Below are 19,562 nucleotides of genomic sequence, written 5' to 3'. Positions count from 1 at the left end.
CGTCCCACCTGTTACCTTCCTCTCCCTACTTCACTCCCATATCTCCATCCTCTAGCTGCACTGTTGAGGTCTTGTTAAGGAAAAATCCATCTACTTTTTCCTCAGTTGCTTCTATGTCTTTATCTAGCGCTTCTCTATCATACAATATCACCCTAGGGACACAGGAGTATTTGATACATCTATTGCTCCGGCTCTGATTCATACAATCCCACTATTGGTTGCTTGTTATGGAGGAAATTTAAGATCGCACTCGTAATTCACTCTGGATGAGAGCGTAAGCTGAATGCCTGACATGTTGGCGTAAATGAAATGCCTCCTCCCACTCTAAGGCCGCAGAGAGGGCCGCTGCACGGAGCACTCGCATGATGTCAGAGTGAGGAAGAAGAGGGCAGGGTCGATTTCCACCGACCGCAAATATCCAGTCAGCCACTTTGTTTGAGAAGCTGCCCTCTGCTCCGGGACACAGAACCAGGCCTTCAGCACCAGCACCTCCCTATACCTGAACATCCCCTTCCCAAAGCCTGTCTACCCTCTCAACTAGTGGCTCTGAGACTCCTCCCTCCACCTCTAAACACACACACACACACACACACACACACACACACACACACATACAAACTACAGACACAATACAGTACCCTCTGTTCACCTGCAGCAATATACAGAAATACAGAGGGTATATTTAAGCTTTTATCATGAATCATCCCCTTTTGTTGGACCCAATCTCTGCTGGACTAAGTAGTCCACACAGGGTTATTGCCAAAGATTTTGCTTAACAACCAAATTTCTTAACACTGGACACACTTGTGGGTCTTAAGAGGAGGCCCACAAGTTGTCAACTGAAGGGGGTTAATATTATTGTAACCACTATTTACTTTTTTTTTTTTTACGATTTTCAAAATGCAACAACACTGGTTTGTACAGAAAGTGGGTCCAGGCAAAGTCTAGTTGGTTAAGCAGCTTGGCCTTTCTAGTGTTAAATATTGAACCTTAATTCCATGGACAGACAGTGGAAAACTAGGCCTACAAGTTCATCAATAGATAGATAGATAGATAGATAGATAGATAGATAGATAGATAGATAGATGTCACAGATGGGTATCTCTTTCTACCAGCCTACCTTCTCCTGCATCTAGACTAATTAAAAGTGAACCCTTGGGTGTCCATCTCCAGGGAGACCCATGTGCTACACAGAGTAATTACTCTGTAGTGCTATACTCCAAGTAGTTTGATCAAAGAATGAGTTACAGCACAGGCTCCCAAACTTTGTCATGCCAAGGACCCCAAAATAGACCATGGACCCCCCATTTAATAATGTGAGAGGATTTTGGTTGCATGTCTATAGTGGAGAGGGTGAAAATTTATCGTTATACATTCTCTATAATAACTGTTTTAACATCTAACGAGTGAGATAACAGTGAAATTAAACCATCCTTCATTTTGCTGGGAATGCCCTGGAAGCCTTGGAAGGACCCCTGGGGGTCCCCGGGCCCCACATTGGGAACCACTGTAAAGGCCATAATTATAATTCCCGAAAACCTATGGCTGTTCTTCATTGAACTGTGGGATTTTTCTCGTGGTCAGCTAGAGAAAATCTGGTTCAGAGAGTCTAATGTTGGCAGTGTGCAGACCAAACCTGCAGTGAGCCCCGGACTGAGTTTGGAGAAAGCCAGCAGCAGCATCAGAGGATTTGCTAGTCTTTAAGAAATGGGTGTGGTTGAATCGTGCTTATGAGGATCCTTTTGCCAGCGCTTTATACCGCGTGATTTGGCTGTGTGTGTAAGCCTGTGTTTTCAATGATGATATTTAGAGGAAAAAATAGCCTCCACCAGGAATCGTGTGGATAACTGACCTGGGTCCACACATTACATACAATTTTCTAAAAAAAAAAAAAAAAAAAAAAAAAAAAAAAAATCCACGCAGTCTACCGATGGGTTGCTTTCCTGCTGCCAGTCGCTTTTTGATCCCATTATTTCTATGTAAGGCGCTTTGCAATTTATTCAGTAATTCATTTTTTGACGAGGAGGCGACAGTCCTGATGAAGTGTCAGTAGAGGGAGGAGGAAGAGCAAACTAAAGAGAGGAAGGAAACGAGGATAACGTCACGAAAAGCAGAATCTGAGTAAAACGGACTGAATAGTATTTATCCGCCTCTGTATTTAATGCACAATCCTTGATGCGGGGACCGAGCTGGGGCTAATTGTGTTTGTTTATGCCGCACAGGACAAAGATGTTTTTGTTAAGTTGTCGGGCGTGAAAAAAAAAAAAACACGGCAAAACCATTTTGAAGAGGAAACGGCAACACAACCGCAGATTTCATCTTTTTCAGGAGGGTCCACTAAAACGGAGACATGGATATCTATGTAGCCCTTCGTTTGCCTGTTTACTGAAGGATTTGGAAACATTGGACATTTACCGGACGAGAGCCTGATCGTGACACACGGAGCAAAGTGGATTGCCAAAATATCTCCTCTGCACGGCGATTGTTTAATGAGTGAAAAATACATATAATCCTCCACGGGATTTTCTGAGACATTGCTTTCAGTTTTGACGCCAGAAAAACCAGCAAAATCGTCGGGAGAATTAACAGGTAGCCACCCATTATCAAATCCTGTGACAACCGTAGGCCAGCCCATTGGGTGTAAGATGGCTGGGTGATGTGCCTATTCATGGCTCATCATTTCGATTAAATGCATTTACATCCGCATTTTAGGGGCTCGGTGTGTGTGAGGCAAATGTGGCCAAGGCCTTTCATCAGCCCCGGCTGCAGATCAATATGCTGTAGCCTGCATTCATGGAGCCTGTCTTCCTAATTTCATAGTCGGGGAAACGCCGTAAATTCTGCGCCCAGTGAAAAATAAAAGCCCTTCGGAGGAACCTGGGCCATTCAATCTGGCCTGAAGCTGCTTTTCCCTTTTTACTGCGGCTTTTATTTTATTGCGGAACTATGGGAGTAACCTTCCCAGTCCGGGCCTGTGTGGCTAAAGCATGCTGCCGCCGAGCTGTATCATTCTCTGACATTAACCCGCTATTCATTTACCCCGGCCGGCTGGCAGAGATGCAGTGGATGTCGGCACTGCACTCATTGCCACTTCCAGCTATTAGCCATGTCATGTTGGTGTCAGCTCAGCTGCCCCATTACAGATACGCTGTGCATTGAAAGGGGTGGGGCCAGCCACACTGACATTTTGCATCATGCTCTTTGAATATCTGCCTCGTTATGTTATAAAACATGCTCTCCAAGCTGGCCGGTAACAATTTCCCCAACATGTATGGGTAATAGCTGATGTGGTTTAGGCACTGAACACGTGGTTTATTGTACTTTGTGTCACCCTCATCCCCATCATCCTCATCATCGTCATGGAAGAGGCAGCCTCTCATCCACTGCTAGGCCTCTTCCAGTGCTGGGATGTGCCAGAGCTTCTGCACACCAGTAGAAACTGATATATAAAGGAAAATATGTGAGCAGGTTAACACTATACTTTCCATTTCAGTAGAAGGCCCACATGGCCCTCTCTCACCCCCCCCCCCCCCCCCGTCCGCTGGTTTAAAACGACGGTGGCTTGAATTGACCAAATCGCTCATCCTCTTCCGTCAATCCTCTAGTCCGTAGTCACAAGCAACCCAAACGGTGCTTTTTGATCATCTGGCTGGACAATGGTGTCCCAGGCCATGCATGCTCCAGCCCTGATCTGTGATGCATCACCCCCCTCAGCGCTTCATTGGCTAAATTAACAGCTGTGCCAGGAGACTGGGACCCACTGATGCACCCCTGTTGCCTTCCATTAGTGCCGTGTGATCCATCTGGTCGGAGGTCCCCCCAGGGAACAATGACCTACTGTAGCTAATTGCTCTCCCTCATAGTGTGTACTGTATGCATAATGCTTTTTTTAGTGTGTGGAAAGTGTTTGCTCCTGTGATGCACTTTTTAAAAAAAACAAAATGTCTCTAGCAGTGAGGAAGGTACAGAAGTCACATTCATGCAAATCTGCTGTGCCATTCACTGTGTAGCGTTATCATGCGAATTTGAATTGGCTTCACAAATGCAAATGCATGTTGGGATATGGTTTGAATGTGCAACTGTATCTCCCTACTGAGAACGTGACGGTGGTGTACAGTGTGTGTGACCCCAGTTACAATTGGCTTTAAAATCCCATAGGTAAAAGATGCATCCGGATTGGGTCTAGAAAATCAGATTCCATATTCACCTCTGTGTTAAGTCTGTGCCATATTGCCTCAGTTGACACCAGATTACGGCAGAGCCACACACAGGACTTTGCAGTGTGTCCAGCCTTAGCATGACGTTCGACCTGATGCACAACCAGACCATAGGCAATGTAACAGGTTCAGCTGGCTCAGAAGGGAGTGTTCACTCAATAGCCGCTGCCTGATGGCGATGCTGGATGCTCGATAGCAGCTTAGTCATTACAGATTATTCTCCTCAGTTAAACCAGGCATGGTCGCACTGCCATAAACAGATTACAGGGCTTTTCTCACTATGCGAGTTCAGTAAACCCAGAGATTAAAATGTGTGTTGTTTTTTTTTCCCAACCCGGGGTCAAATAGTATTTCAAATGAGTTATTTTACTTTGCGCTGTATTGATTCCTTCTGATGAAAGTGGAGCCATGGATCGTGCTGAAAGCATGAAACCCCACTTACAAGCTACTCCAAATGGGACTTAATACACAGCCACGGTTACTTTATACTTATTCACTTTGAAGTAGCACTATATGTAAATGAAACACTGGTATCTTAAGCTGTTGCTCCCATACCACCAGGTGACGGCCCGGACAAATCCAAAATGAGTGAGCTGGAGCAGCTTCGTCAGGAGGCCGAGCAACTTAGGAACCAGATAAGAGTAAGTCTGAGCTTGTCTCTCCTATCTAACAACTTTAGCTCTGTGCTGGGAAGCATTACACAGAGGTGGAAACAGTACTGATTTTTTTTTTTTTTTTTTATTCAAGTAGAGGTACTGCTATTTCAGTTCAGGTTTACTCAGGTATGAGTAAAACCACTTGTATTGAAAAGTGCTGAAGTAAGGGTAGTTCACTAAAAAAATATGTTTGTGCACGTCCCAAAATGTTACCCCAATGCTGTGATACTAGCTAATAATCTGATGGGTCACTATTACCAAGCCAAGGTTTGGGTTTCTTTATAGCTCATATCAAAAAAGCAGTATTGTCACTAATGGGAAGTCCAAATGTCATTGTGCTCACTACTCTTATATCTAAAAATAAATCTTACTCAAGCAAAAGTAGGAGTAAACACTTCAGTAGAAGCAGAAGTACATTAATCAAGTAGAAGTAAAAGTACAGACTTTTAAAAGTACACAGAAAACTGCATTACTGTAATAATCTACTCCAATGCAATAATGAGTGTAACTGAAATTGGTTGATTTTCATCCTTTTTTGGTATTATAGCACTGATTTCCCTTCTCTTCTCTCTTTACCTCCATAAATACATTTGTTGAGAGAATCTGAAACCAGCAGATTCTCTCCGATGTTGCAGGAGCAGCAAAAAAATGGAGACAATAGAAGGAAGGGCTTCAACCTGAAAAAAGATATTTACCTCTTGTGCCATTTCTTTTTTCTCCATCCAATGATTCCATGTGTATTAGGATGCCAGGAAAGCATGTGGGGATTCAACCCTGACACAGGTAAGTGACACTACATTTCTGACGGAGGGTGTTATGGAGCGTAAGCTACATTATTTAACTTTTATAAATGTCTATATATCTTATGCATCTTTTCTAAATTTCTATTTTTTAGCTCTGTATCTTTGGTTGAGTGATTCCATCATGATTTTGATACATTTCATATTGCCTCTCTCACACCTCACCTGTGGGGCTTAATTGCTCATTGTGATGACCATTATTAATATTGAAACATATGAATAATCACATGGGAAAAACTTGGTACTGCCAGATTTTAAAGGCATGGGACATTGTGGTTCATACAGAAGTAGCATAATGGCTTTAATTGTTAGATTCGTCCCCATAATAACTCTCAAGGGCCAAAAAGACATCTTTAACATGAAGCTGCATGGACAAATGATGCTGCAACTGTTGCCGTGACACTCTTAGCCTCTTTTCATTTTCTAACACATGATTTGGCAAAAATAGATGAGAAATTCTTGGTGCTTTTCACCCCCATCATCACCACAGGTACTTGGTGCCCCTGGATGAGTAAGAACAAGATTGGCAAGATTGAACTGCTGTACTGAGCTGAAGAGCTTTATAAATACATGTATTGATAGATCTAGATGTATTTTTATCTGTAAATTGGTGTGAAATACCCACTATTCCTATGCTGTTTTAAAGTTATTTTTTTTATTTTGTAATAAATTTGTAACTTTAGGGCAACTCTCCTAAGATGTTTCACAGTGTTTGGTGCAAAAACCGTCTCATAACTACCACAGTTTCTATCTCAAGAGCTGGCTTTGAGGAATTCATTCAGTGAATTTAATGAAACCTAATGTTTTGATTAACGTGTCTATCTGACCCAGATAACTGCAGGTCTGGATCCTGTGGGGCGGATTCAGATGCGGACCAGACGCACTCTTCGCGGTCACCTCGCCAAGATCTACGCCATGCACTGGGGCTCCGACTCAAGGTCAGCTGATACTCAGCCAAACATTTTAGGGTTTTTCTTCTGTTTTTGGCTTAATACCTTTGATTGTGATCAAACCTTTTCACTTTACTGCTGTGGTATATTACCAAAATGCAGTTTACACACTGTTTCCATTTAGTAGCTCAGTCGAAAATGAACCTGCTGATTTGGCCAAATCGGTAGCCAATACAGCGAGCTCAGAGTATTTGGATGGCAACATATTATTGGATGTTTTGACTCCGTACCTTAATAACTTTGGATGGGAAATGACAGAGAATGTCAGTATGGAGGACATGGTGGGACTAAATGAAGACATGTAAACAAGGGTCTTGTTTGAATCATCATGGATCCATTTAATGGCTGATTCTTTGTACCAGTAATCCTGTTGAACTCTATACTGGCAGGGTGTGGTAGTATTTGCTTTGGGGTGTCACACCAAACTGTGGTATTGCTTGAATCCAAAATTGGAGTGAAACATCTTAAAACTTTTAGGCACTCTGAACAAAAATACACAAGCACGTAATTCATGATAAGCTGTGGCCAGATCGGTGCAGGTTGCCTTATTGGGCCGGAGACTCAGCCTGTACCAGTTTAGATTGTGCATTCACTAATAAAGATGTTCATGAACAGACCTAATCAATCATCTTCCTCCTTCTGACTGTGTGCAACATCAATCAGTGTTATCAAACTAAAGATTACTTTTGGTGTGGGGCGTAACTTTTTTTCATAGTGTCTTGGTGGAAAAATACGAGAGTCAAACTCGATTAGAGTAATTTGCCACTTGGGATTAGAACCTGCAACTCCCGCATGAAAGTCCAGTGTCAAACCAGGAGAGCTAAAAGACCAGTGTGTCTGCCTGAGGAACTTAAGAGTGTTGTATCCCTGTGTCCAGCAGCTCTGTATGCACAGTGTTTTTTTTGGGACCGACAGACCAACCTGACCAACTGACTAAAAATGAACATATCCTCAAATTAAAACTGATTATCTGCAATTTAAATTCATAGTTATTATGTCATCTCCAAGGTTTTAAGAGCATGGAGCCAAAACATCAGCCAATTTGTCACTTTCCAAACTATTGCGGAGCTCATTGTATGACTTTGTATGTCATACTGACAGCCACAGGACTTGTGGGTTCAAGACTGGAGAACCTCACCTAGCAAGGAAACTAGCGCTTGCTTGCCTAAATGACACCTGTGACACAGGCGCTCTGAAACACTGTAAAATCTGAATTACATTTGAAATGCCTTTGGTATTACAGTATCGATAATCAAATTCCACCAAAGTGCATACAATTAATAGATAAAGTTTTCAAATTATCAATTTTTTTCTTACTTTTGCCTGGTAGACCAGTCACTTTGGAAGACTGAGGTGCGTATAAATGAGGTTCTACGATATAATTTATCAGAAAAATAACATGAGCCATACAGTATGTGCAGCACTAGTTGTATGTAGTTTGTGTTTGAAACATCTGTCTCCACAGGCTTCTGGTTAGTGCCTCTCAAGATGGAAAACTGATCATCTGGGACAGCTACACCACTAACAAGGTAAAGTCATCAGAGTAACATCGGGTCGTTTAGTGGATGAATAGGTCAAGTCACAGAAGTGAAACTGGGGTAAAGTCTTCCTCTTGTAGGAATGTGGTTGACTCATGAAGGCTTCCTTTGCAACCACTTAATAAAAAAAAAAAGTCTGTTATCATATCTAGAGATTTTCAGTATTAACGTTGACCCACATTTGTGCTCTTGTCAAGGATTTGGATTGGCTTCCTTCTGCCCCCGACAGTTATTTGAGTCCTGTTCATTGATATGAAATGTTTTAATGTCCGCTGCCGCTGAATACCTGGTCTCCTAGATGCATGCCATCCCCCTGCGCTCCTCCTGGGTGATGACCTGTGCGTACGCCCCGTCCGGGAACTACGTGGCCTGCGGCGGTCTCGACAACATCTGCTCCATCTACTGCTTGAAGACCCGCGAGGGCAACGTCCGGGTCAGCAGGGAGCTACCCGGCCACACAGGTGAAGGCACCGCGCTCCGTTTGTGTTTGAGTGTTCCTGTGAGTCGCGCTCCTCAAACAGAAAAACACGTTTCGGCGAGGTGTGCGCCAGTGCCCCTGCCTCATGGGAAGGCTCCGGTCCCAAACCCCTAAACAATGAAGCTTTCATTTACATGGTTAATTAATCGCAGGGCAACACAGTCTTAATGAGCTGAGACATCAACTCCTAAAGAGCCAGTCTCCGACCTGGCATGCTGCAGGAACTTTGCTGCTGTATGTTATTAAGTTTAGTACTGTTTTTATTTTGTAAAAATCAGTATCATGACATGGCTTAGCAGAGCATATGCAGACAATGTAGATCTGTAAATCCCTGAAATTCCACAAAAGGGCTTTATTGGGGTAATGGGAAGGTTTTTTTTTGCAACCACACAAATACACTGAATGTACAAACTATTAGGGACAGACTCTTTTCATGAAGTCCACTGATGAGGTGAATCCAGGTAAAAGCCATTATCCCTTATTGATTTGCCTTATTAAATATCTACCAATCACATAGGAGAAGATGTAGATAAGAGAAGCACACGAGTGAGAGAAGGATTTTTAAGCTTTGAGATAATTGAGATGTGGATTGAGGGAAAGGGGCTGCAACTCAACATCTGGAAGATGTTTATAATATTTTGAACATTCAGCTTACTTTTACAATAGTATTCCTATCTGGCACTTATTAAAGTAGATGCTCCTTACACAGACAAACAACTGTATGTGAATGTAAATACACCAGCTTTAATACTTAAGTTTCATTCAATTCCACAGAGTGACCCATCCAAATGTGTGTGTATATATATATATATATATATATTTTGTTTTCATAGGTTACCTGTCATGTTGCCGTTTCATTGATGACAATCAAATCATCACAAGTTCAGGAGACACTACATGGTGAGTCCTGTTGTAGCACAGATCAAAACATCTGGTTTCCATACCGTTGCGAGAGTGCAGTGCAGACATCTAACCCTACGCTCTCCGCCCCCAGTGCACTGTGGGACATCGAGACGAGTCAGCAGACCACGGTTTTCTCGGGCCACAGCGGTGACGTCATGAGCCTGTCCCTGTCGCCCGACCTCCGCACCTTTGTGTCAGGAGCCTGCGACGCCTCCATCAAGCTGTGGGACATCAGGGACAGCATGTGCCGACAGACCTTCACAGGCCACGAGTCGGACATCAACGCAGTCTGTGTGAGTGTGCAGAGGGCAGCAGGGGTCCAAAATATAACCTGTAAATTAAATCCACCCTCTATTATGTTTTTTCCTGTGATCACAGAAATGAACAACTCTCCCAAAGATATAAACAGAGAACCTTGGCTCTAATCTACGTCACCAAGAGACAAAACCTGGAACTGACAATGAATAAGAGTTTGTGGACTCCTGTTACATCCAAATTAGCTTTATTTCATGGTACTTCTATCATTTCTGGATCAAAAAACATGGCCATGGTCATAAAATGACACTGGGTCCCGTCAATCTGTCCAATCCATTTTCAACAGAGCAGCTGCAGGATTTGTCTTGATGACATCATACACTTGTCTTGGCGTTCTTGTGTCTAGCTTTGGGAGAGACTTAGTCTGTGGACACACTAGAGGATTATCAGGATTATCGATTAAGACCATATTTGCACGTCCTGACCAATGGAAGGGGAAACCCCCGATGTGAGGCTTGGTCAGGATCTTGTAGTGTGTGGGGATCACACATTCATTTCAAGAGCAGAGGCAGCAATAGCCAATGAGAGCCCAGTTTACAGTGAGGTGAGGCGGAAGAGTTATATTCATGATAATAACTAAGATTAATAATGCAGGGATAATAATGTGGGAACTCATTGACTGCCTCTCTCCAACCACAATTTCACCCACCCAAATTCTCTTTTTTTTTTCTCGTTTTTTTCCATGCACGATTCATGCTGGATCATGCAGGTTCCAGTGAGATTAGAGGTCCTGACGTCAGTGACGTTTAATGAGTCATCAGGATAATCTCAGTTATATTGTTAAGTGTGATTCCCTGTTCTTGCTTAATTGTCTGGTGTGAGCATATTTACACCTGAGAGACAATCTGTGAAATCCGTCGCTGTGTGTGATGCAATCCATTTTCAAAACCTGCTAGTAAGTCTTCTAGTGTGTCCCCAGCCTTATTCCAAAATTTAAACTAAACTCTACAAAGTCACTAGCACAATGAAGTCTGTTTTACAGTGTTTTCCCCTTCAAATAATGTTAACGGCATCGTGACATCCAGTAAGCATTTTTTTAAATAACCCACACCTCTCACTTCTCCTCCTCAGTTCTTTCCCAATGGCAGCGCCTTCGCCACAGGCTCCGACGATGCCACCTGCAGGCTGTTTGACCTGCGCGCCGACCAGGAGCTCAGCCTCTACTCCCATGACAACATCATCTGTGGCATCACCTCTGTGGCTTTCTCACGCTCCGGACGCCTGCTGCTAGCCGGTTACGACGACTTCAACTGCAACATCTGGGACGCCATGAAGGGAGATCGAGCAGGTCAGTGGGACCGGACTGGAGCAAAGTGATGTGGTGGAGGAATAAATGGATAAATTGTCTATTTATTAAGAACAGAAAAGGGTCATGATGAAGCTGTACCGAGGATTCAGTTGACTTCTGTTATGATAGTTTTGGAGATATTTCATTGACACAAAGTCACACAATTTTTTTTGTAGTGGTGTCATTTTCTCCCATAAATTATCTGCCAGTTGTGAGAAAATCCACCTCTAAAACTTGGCCCTTAAACTACTCCTAGATCTGCAACCTTAATGTGCTATGTTAAGATCATTCTGCCATTGAGACACAAGAGCTGATGTTTGTGTGCATCTTCAACTGTGACAAGTCTCAGCAGTGGGTAAAATATCTATTTAAAGGCTGTAGGAGGCATACATTTGAAACAAAACAAAAACAGCCTTCATTAACAAGGAAAAACTGATTTAACTCTTATCTGAGCTCCAGATGTGAAACAGTATTTGACTCTGACTCGATGGCAGCCAAGAAGACTGACTTGTAATCTGATTTTCTATCTGTAAACGTTTGGAGTGTTTTGAGGATCAAAAACAGTAACTGAAGGCTTCGGTTTTCTTTAATCAGTCATAGAAATTGAATTTGTGCCCGGCTCTAAGTCTGTTCACATTTGAATTTTACACATAACCCAATGCAAAGTTTGTATAAGAAACACATAAATTCACACAGCTTCCTTTTCCATTTGGATTATTTACTACAGACGGTGGTATTGTAAAAAAAAAAAAAAAAAACCCACATCTTTATGTGGATTCCTACTGGTAAACCGCCTACACCTCTTTGCAGGGTAAAAGCAGTGATAAATACAAGGGCTGCTGCTGTGTTTTTTGAGAAGACTGAGCTCAGTTGATGCAGCACAGTCTTCAGAGTAGGGCTGAGAGATACTGACAAAAAAATGTAATTGGGATTATTTGACAGAATATTGCAATTGTGATTTCAATTGCAATTGTGTTTTCTTGTCAGAATTTCTTTAGAATGTTAAAATTGTTTAAAAAAAAAATAGATGTCAGTGTGCAGGATTTACTGAGTTTGAGTATGATGAAAGGTTTTCACCGATATTGTACTTGATCCATGGACCAAAGATTACCTGCAGCTCTAAAACACCTTGTTCAGAAATCCATGTTGGACGCTCCACTAATCAATCAATTGCAGCCTCTACGATGTGGAAATTGACGTTCATATTTAGATTTTTCTTTCCGATTAACTGTTCAGCTCTACTTGAGAGCAGCAGTGTTTTCCAGTAACACGTCACTGAACGATGAGCCTGGTGTGTCCCTCTCTCTCTGACAGGAGTCCTGGCCGGCCACGACAATCGTGTGAGCTGTCTAGGTGTGACGGATGACGGCATGGCGGTGTCCACCGGGTCCTGGGACAGCTTCCTGAAGATCTGGAACTGACCAGTTTCATGAGCCATGCACATAAACGATGACCACACACACACACACACACACACACACACACACACACACAGCAGACAAGACACGCAGCCACACACAGATGCTATTCACATTTTGGGACACATAGTTTGCACACTGTATTCACACTGTATGTAAGATATAAACAGACAAACAAACATTTTACTGTACATAATATATATGACAAGAATTAGGTATGAGTTTACACACACACACACACACACACACACACACACACACACACACACTGTATGCAGGAAAGGTTCACAGGAGATCTAAACACGTGCCCACACTACCCACGACTGATTTATGTGCACAACAGCAAGGCTACAGTACCATACACATGTAATCTGTACAATGTCAAAATGTGACCAAATACAATAGAATCTCCAGCTGCTCAAATGAAAACACACAAATGCCACATATTTACCTGAAGCCTTTTAACACATTTAATACACCCTCATTCACACACACACACACACACACACACACACACACACACACACACACACACACGCACGCACGCACATAACGCACACACTTTTTTCTGAGAGACACCACTCCTTGAGTTAAACAGGGGAGGAGAAGTTATTGGACAATTCCGTCTTTGTTTACGATAAAAAGTCCAAAATGCACTTCAAACGATTTTTCTGTACTACACTTTTGTCTCAGTACTACACTTCTCTCAGCTATGGTAACGTGAAGGAATGAAGAAAGCTTGTGGAAGGGAATCATGGGAATCCATTAACATTGAAAAGATTACTGACACAGTTATTGAGGGCGGGCGGGACGGACCGATGATTGATACAGTCCAAGGAAAATATCAATTCTTATTTTCTTCTGGCTCAAAAAAATAATAATAATAATGTCATTATGTAGTTACTGTTTTTATAGATATGTACACCCACATACATATAATATATAATAGTTTTGGTTTTGAAGTTTTTGTTTTATTAATTTTTTTACACTTATTTTATTCATGTTTTCCCTGTGTGCCTCAGATACACTTTAAGGATTATTAATGGAGAATAATGATGAAATTTAAATTAATGAACTCAACCAGATGAGAGATTCATAAGGTGAGTGAGGAAAAAAAAAAGGATTATCAAGAGACATCTTAAACAAGCAGGGGCCAATATTCATACTTTGACTTTGTCAATATATTATGTCAACTTTATGATGGTATAACTGTACATACTATTAATAAATACACATAGCCTCTCTTGCCAGTTTTTGTGTTTCATTTTTTCCAAAGCTATGTCTGTTTACAAAATTGTGAAAAATTGAAAGTCACTTAATTTCCACACATTGCATATAACTGGCAAACTGAATGAGCTTTAGTTTGTATTCAGCTGCAGTTAGACTGGTGTGTGACAAGAGAGAATCTGTCCTTTGAGGATCAATAAAGTATGAAAAACTAAACTAACACTTTTAACAGGCCTGACTGAGGATACTGTACTTACAGTTCTCCACAGCAGGCCAAATAATGTCTTTCATCAATGTGTGGAAAGAACTTGCACCATCAAAATACATTAAATATCATATGACTATAGAGTGACTGTCTCCTACTCCAAATATAGACAAAAAAAGAAGTAAAACTGACTAATCTGTGTTCAGGTCAGATACAGATGTTAGTCATTTCTTTTAAAATCATTACTTTTCATTTATACTTGAATGATTCACTTTTCATGTTTTTCCCCCCTTACCCACTGAAACAAATGTAACACTTTATACAGGAACAGATGTATTTTTAGGGGGCCTGTGTGTCTCAGAGGTTTTGTCTTTGACCACCAGTGGGTGCTGCAGCACTTCCAGTATCCCCCACCCTCTGCCTCCGAGGATGAAAGGTTTTATCTTATATTCTCTGAATCTTTTCCTAGTGATTTAATTTCATCCCTTTGAACTTGTACGGCTGTAAAAACTGTCAACTGTGCCTCCTTCAAAGTGGAAATTCTGCATTTTGGTAGAACAGCAAACAGCAGTTTCATATTTGTACATCAAACAGAGCCAGGAGGTCTGAGCTGATTATAGCGCCATCTTATGGTTAAACACCACAATAGTACGTTTGACTCCTACATCATTTAAATTCACCTATATCAAATAATATGATTCTGTACAATGAGTGAATTGGATTTTTCCATTTTGTTTCCATCAGTGTTTATCATCATATCATGTCCACATTCTAATTAAGGAGTTGATATCAAGCTGAACCAGTAATGATAATTCATAGAAATTTAGTTCATAGAATTCAAAACATAACATTGACGAGTAAGAATACTTAGTTATTGAGTGATTACCAAAACCTTTTGGATAGATAAGTAATAGGGAAATTTCCAAGAGTGACTTGTAACATATGGATTATTTACTGGTAATTATTTTTTAAAAAGTACTAGTTTTACTTTTTAACTGCTCTGCTACTGTCAAGTGATTGATCCATATTGAAATCTTCTGTAAGTGAGCATTAAACAGATTAAAAGGAAATGAGACCAATACAGACTAACATGAGATCAATGTCTTTTATTTTTCAAACAATTCTGTGTTAAGACATGAATTCATTCAACACAATCTTTTGAAAGTTTAAAGTTGATCAGTCTATGAAATACAATCTGGAGTTAACCTCTCACAAATAACACAGACGCGCGCGCACACACACTAAAACATTGCAAAGATGTTTACAGTTAAAAAAAAAAGTTATTGAAAAAGGATATAATAGATATTGTAGTTCTGTCCAAAGATTCAGTTTTTTCGAGCTCCATAAGTTTGACCTGTCTCACAAATCCTCTGCAAATCCATTCATACTTTATTGATAAGAAACATATGCTGATTAAGGAGTGTCTCATTAGAATAAGAGTTGAGTGGATAAAGCACATCCTCTCCCACCAAACTCTATTATCTGCAATTCATTAATCGATACTCATACTTCATAAAGGCAATTTCTGGGATCGTTTCATAAATGCAAAATCAGAAGAAGCATCCCAACAGTTAAGCGATTGTATTATTATACTGGCTGAGCGCTAGAAGTAATAATTTCTTGTGATTAAAGATTAAAAGATTAAGCAAAGTACAGTACAGTTTCTCTAACAAGAGACAAACAAGCCAGCCTACATTCAGTCTGCCAAAGGCCACAGAAAATCATCACTTCCTACAGGTCATACTGAGATGGACAGCCAAGGTTTGGACTTATTCAAATACTAATATTGCTTATTAGAAATGTCATCATCTGATAGGAAAGCATTACCTTTCAGGACTCTGTCTACAACTCAGTCCAGTGAGCTCTTCTGTGTTAGTTGGCTTCAGTGAGTTGAGAAACAGCAATGCATTATCCATTATAGGAATTTCTGGTTCATAAAATTAGACAATAGACCTAAATATTTGAAAATGTCAATGAGTGCTCCATTCAGCTGATGACCTACTACTCAGCCTATCCCAACAACATCTGAAGGTATACGGATAGAGGACTATTTATCAAAAGCCATGAATGATGATGTTGATCCACAGCACATTTGGAGCTAGTTTTCTAGATGATTGTTAGGTGGAATAAGTGGCTTCTTACATACACATGTTTGTCTCGTGTTTCTCCAAATCAGGTCTAATTTATCATGACAGTCAAAGACTATTCACACACACAAGGCTATCCAGAAAAGTAATTGTCAACACAAATTAAGCAATTAAGACAATGAGAACGTATATCAAGGGTGATATTCTGTGTTATGTTTTCATGAATGGATATAACACATAACCTATTTATGAGTATCAGCAGATTAAAGGCTTCTTTTACATGGAGTGGATATTCCTGTAAAAGCAGCAGACAGATCAAATTTAAATGGAGCAGTCAAACATTTAGTCATATATATCTTACGCCCATAAATTGTTACATGAATTTCCTCACACTAAATCTTCTATTTAAATATATAACAGGCTGAAGTATTACATCATCCAACAAATGTATAAATGCATTTGCAAATTTAGACAGCAGAGGGCAAATATGCTGGCATGTGGCATGGTCTTTTTTTTTTTTTTTTTTTAACTAATATTATCAATTAGACATTCCAAATCCTCTCTTTTTTACGGACGTTTTATCTTCTTAAACTGCAAATAAAGTCATTTGATTTCTTCAAATTCATTTTTTTCCCCAAGGGTAAACTCTCATAAGACCACATTCTTTCTTTCTCAACCTGTCAAGTTCTGGATATGGGCAACTGAAATATTTATAATGTGCCACACTAATTCAGAGTTAAGTGCCTGTTCATCACAGTTGGGATACATAGAACTTTTCCACTTATCTTCTACATTATCTAACTTCAGCATGCGTCTCAAGTCAGTTCAACAGCACAAATCTGAGTTTAATATGGGAAACATCCGAACACCGTCGCTGTATGTTGTCGTCATCAAATGTACATTAATTGTGTACATTCAGTTTAGTGTCAATCCAAAACAAATCACTAAGCCACAACACATGATCAAGTGTCCACTTGTCTTTAAAAGGTCAAAAGTGGTCACTCACTGTCTATGCATTTTAGTTAAATTGAGATTCGAAACAGTGGACACTAAGATTTCCAACAGTAAATCAGCAACATTCAAAAGCCACATTTGAAACGACAACTTCCTATCATGTGCACCAAGTGTGGTTGCTAGGTAACACAGCTGAGATGTTGCAAACAAAGTGGCTGAAGGACTGTCTGACCACCACTCTGCATTAAGGGGCATAGTGTAGCTATTGGCATTAGAAACACACTTGCAAGTTCATACCTGGTGAGTCAAGTCATCAAGAAACTAAGTGGGTAGAAGTGTTTGCATTCTCCAATTATGATCTAGCCATCTTTCCACTGTTACAGTGTAAATTCACCAAGTCACTGTTCACTTGCTGGTATCTGCTGATAAACAGTCTCCACCTTATTATGCGTTGTTGCGTCAAATGAGTGAGGCTCAATCACTGCCTTAGTTATTCATCTGGTATCAAGAACACATTCTTAAACCCTACTTAATCAGGTCAGATCTAATGAATTCAGATATTCAGAAATGTACCAATAATTGATCATGTCCACACACAGCCGTCTCAGTTGACTACTTGCTCCACTGCAATAACAGCCCCTATGTATCAGACTGATTACACACTGACAAGTTTGACTAGCGCTAGAGTCCTACCACAGCCACACTCATGTGCCAAAAAATAAAAAATCGAACACTCCTGTCTTTCTGTTAGAGTACACTCAACTATAGCTTTGCTCTCTGTGCCTTAAAATACATTGTGCTTTGATTAATATAGCGGTACATGGTTTTATATAAATACAAATCTGTTTTATAGATGTACATTCATTTTCATTTCTCAATATAGGCTAATTTACATATGATTTAATAAAATAGTCTTTTCAGAATATATTAAGCTACTTTCCCCACTTATGGTTACACAATCAACATCATTAAAGAATAAGCGTTTACCTTTTCTTAGTTGCAAGAACCTACATTTTCTGAGCAGACATCACACACCGGGCAATTGAGCCCTATTTCATCTGTGCACAAATACTATTCTGAACAAACACGTTTCATACTTATGGCTTTTCTCTATATGTTGGCTCCCACTGTCGCTAAATCTTTTTTTACGTGCCACATTGGATTGATTGATTGATTGGACATTATGTGTTATTGAACCTTTCTGAATGGACTGTTTTATGTCACTTATTTAATGTTTTTCAAGTGGTGTCAAAGAAACATTTCAAGTCCATCTTCTGGATATTCTGGATTTGATTTAAGTGCACTTGTTTGGCACAGGACATCATATTTAACAGGGGAGCGATTCTAGTTGCGCCTCTTCTTCATGGGATTCCAAGTAAGAGACAAGTAGGGTGGGGGCTACTCACAACCCGTCTTAAAACCTCTCCCTTTCCCAACTCCAAGGCACTGCTTTAACTGTAAACACGGCAGGTTGTTTTAAAAAATAATGACTTAACCATGAAACCATGACTGCCAGAGCTCCTGGTGGATTGGTAATTGTGACGTTTGAAATGTAGGTCATGGCACATAACAAATATCTAAGAATTAAAACACATTCGCTGAAGGGGAAAACAACTATACAGTACTATATAATCTGATTATATGGCTCATGTGCACACCAAAGCAAATGCTTGAGATATACAGTATTTGTAAATGTATGTTTACTTAAGTGAAAGTGCTTTCCATGCCCATTTACAGTTTATATTCTGTAACCTATCTATTTGACGCTATATAATCTTTGATTGAACTTCATCTGCCCTGACCATACATATACTGTATTCTCTATAGTTTTCATTTAGACTACAAAATCTATCCTTAGCTTAAAGGGTGAGTTGTAGATTTTTAGGAGACTATCCTATTGATCACTAGCCAAGATTCCTTTCACAATATCCAAAATGTTTCATACTGGTACTTTGGTTTTTGGGAAATTTACAATGGCATTCAGTTAACATTTATGTCAGCATTTCTTAGCAATTCAAGTGCATGAAAAGAACCATTTCTATTTGTTCCTGCCTGCAAGTAATTCCATGCTGATCCATCAGACCCTAGCAAGAGTAAGAAAAAGTAAAAGAACTGTTTGGAAGAACGTGTGTGACTTTATTCCCCAATAGTTACATTGGTATTGCTTCCAGAAGGCTGCTATCAAATATTTATTATCTATATAGTGTACTTGTGCATACGACAAATTCGTTATTTGTCTATTTAAATACCGGTTGCTAGCTTCATCATATTTCAAACACTCTTTTTTTTTTTTTTTTAAATCTTTCCCGTCACTCCCCTGTGAAAAAGTGTGCTAGCGCTTTCTAGGTGCTCAGGTAGAGTGGGGATACACATAACTGGAGTGAGTGAAATTACTTTGGTGTTAACAGGTGGAGTTTTTAAAGTGCTGTGGTAGAACAGTGTTGTTGGAACGAACAGAATCGCTAAACAAAATATGTAATTCATGTGTTGACTTAGCCACTACAGTTAGAAAATCACAAAGCTACT

At 40.3% G+C, this 19,562-nt stretch overlaps 1 protein-coding gene across 1 annotated transcript; it reads left to right on the top strand.

Moving 5' to 3' along the window:
* Positions 1-1,766: 1,766 nt before the first annotated feature.
* Positions 1,767-13,806, top strand: gnb2 (guanine nucleotide binding protein (G protein), beta polypeptide 2). Its single transcript, XM_071534872.1, has 10 exons — positions 1,767-2,589; positions 4,779-4,858; positions 5,618-5,656; positions 6,505-6,611; positions 8,089-8,152; positions 8,460-8,622; positions 9,473-9,539; positions 9,634-9,835; positions 10,929-11,145; positions 12,460-13,806. Exons 2-10 carry the CDS (start codon positions 4,802-4,804, stop codon positions 12,564-12,566), a joined length of 1,023 nt encoding a protein of 340 aa, XP_071390973.1. The 5' UTR covers positions 1,767-2,589; positions 4,779-4,801; the 3' UTR covers positions 12,567-13,806.
* Positions 13,807-19,562: the final 5,756 nt, after the last annotated feature.

This window comes from Centroberyx affinis, unplaced genomic scaffold (assembly GCF_046629955.1).
Source record: "Centroberyx affinis isolate AG114_WGS23_722 - 3 ecotype Tasmania unplaced genomic scaffold, CSIRO-AGI_Caff_v1 ptg002635l_1, whole genome shotgun sequence".
Taxonomy (NCBI): Eukaryota; Metazoa; Chordata; class Actinopteri; order Beryciformes; family Berycidae; genus Centroberyx; species Centroberyx affinis.
Note: the sequence above shows the minus strand (reverse complement) of the source record. Positions and strands in the feature narration are given on the sequence as shown.

What these genes read in the sequence shown, in the direction of transcription:
- gnb2 (XM_071534872.1), top strand. Translation starts at nt 4,802, where the DNA reads ATGAGTGAGCTGGAGCAGCTTCGTCAGGAGGCCGAGCAACTTAGGAAC. An exon ending in GGGATTCAACCCTGACACAG is followed by an intron (nt 5,657 to 6,504) that starts GTAAGTGACACT and finishes TATCTGACCCAG; the next exon opens with ATAACTGCAGGTCTGGATCC. An exon ending in CATGAAGGGAGATCGAGCAG is followed by an intron (nt 11,146 to 12,459) that starts GTCAGTGGGACC and finishes TCTCTCTGACAG; the next exon opens with GAGTCCTGGCCGGCCACGAC.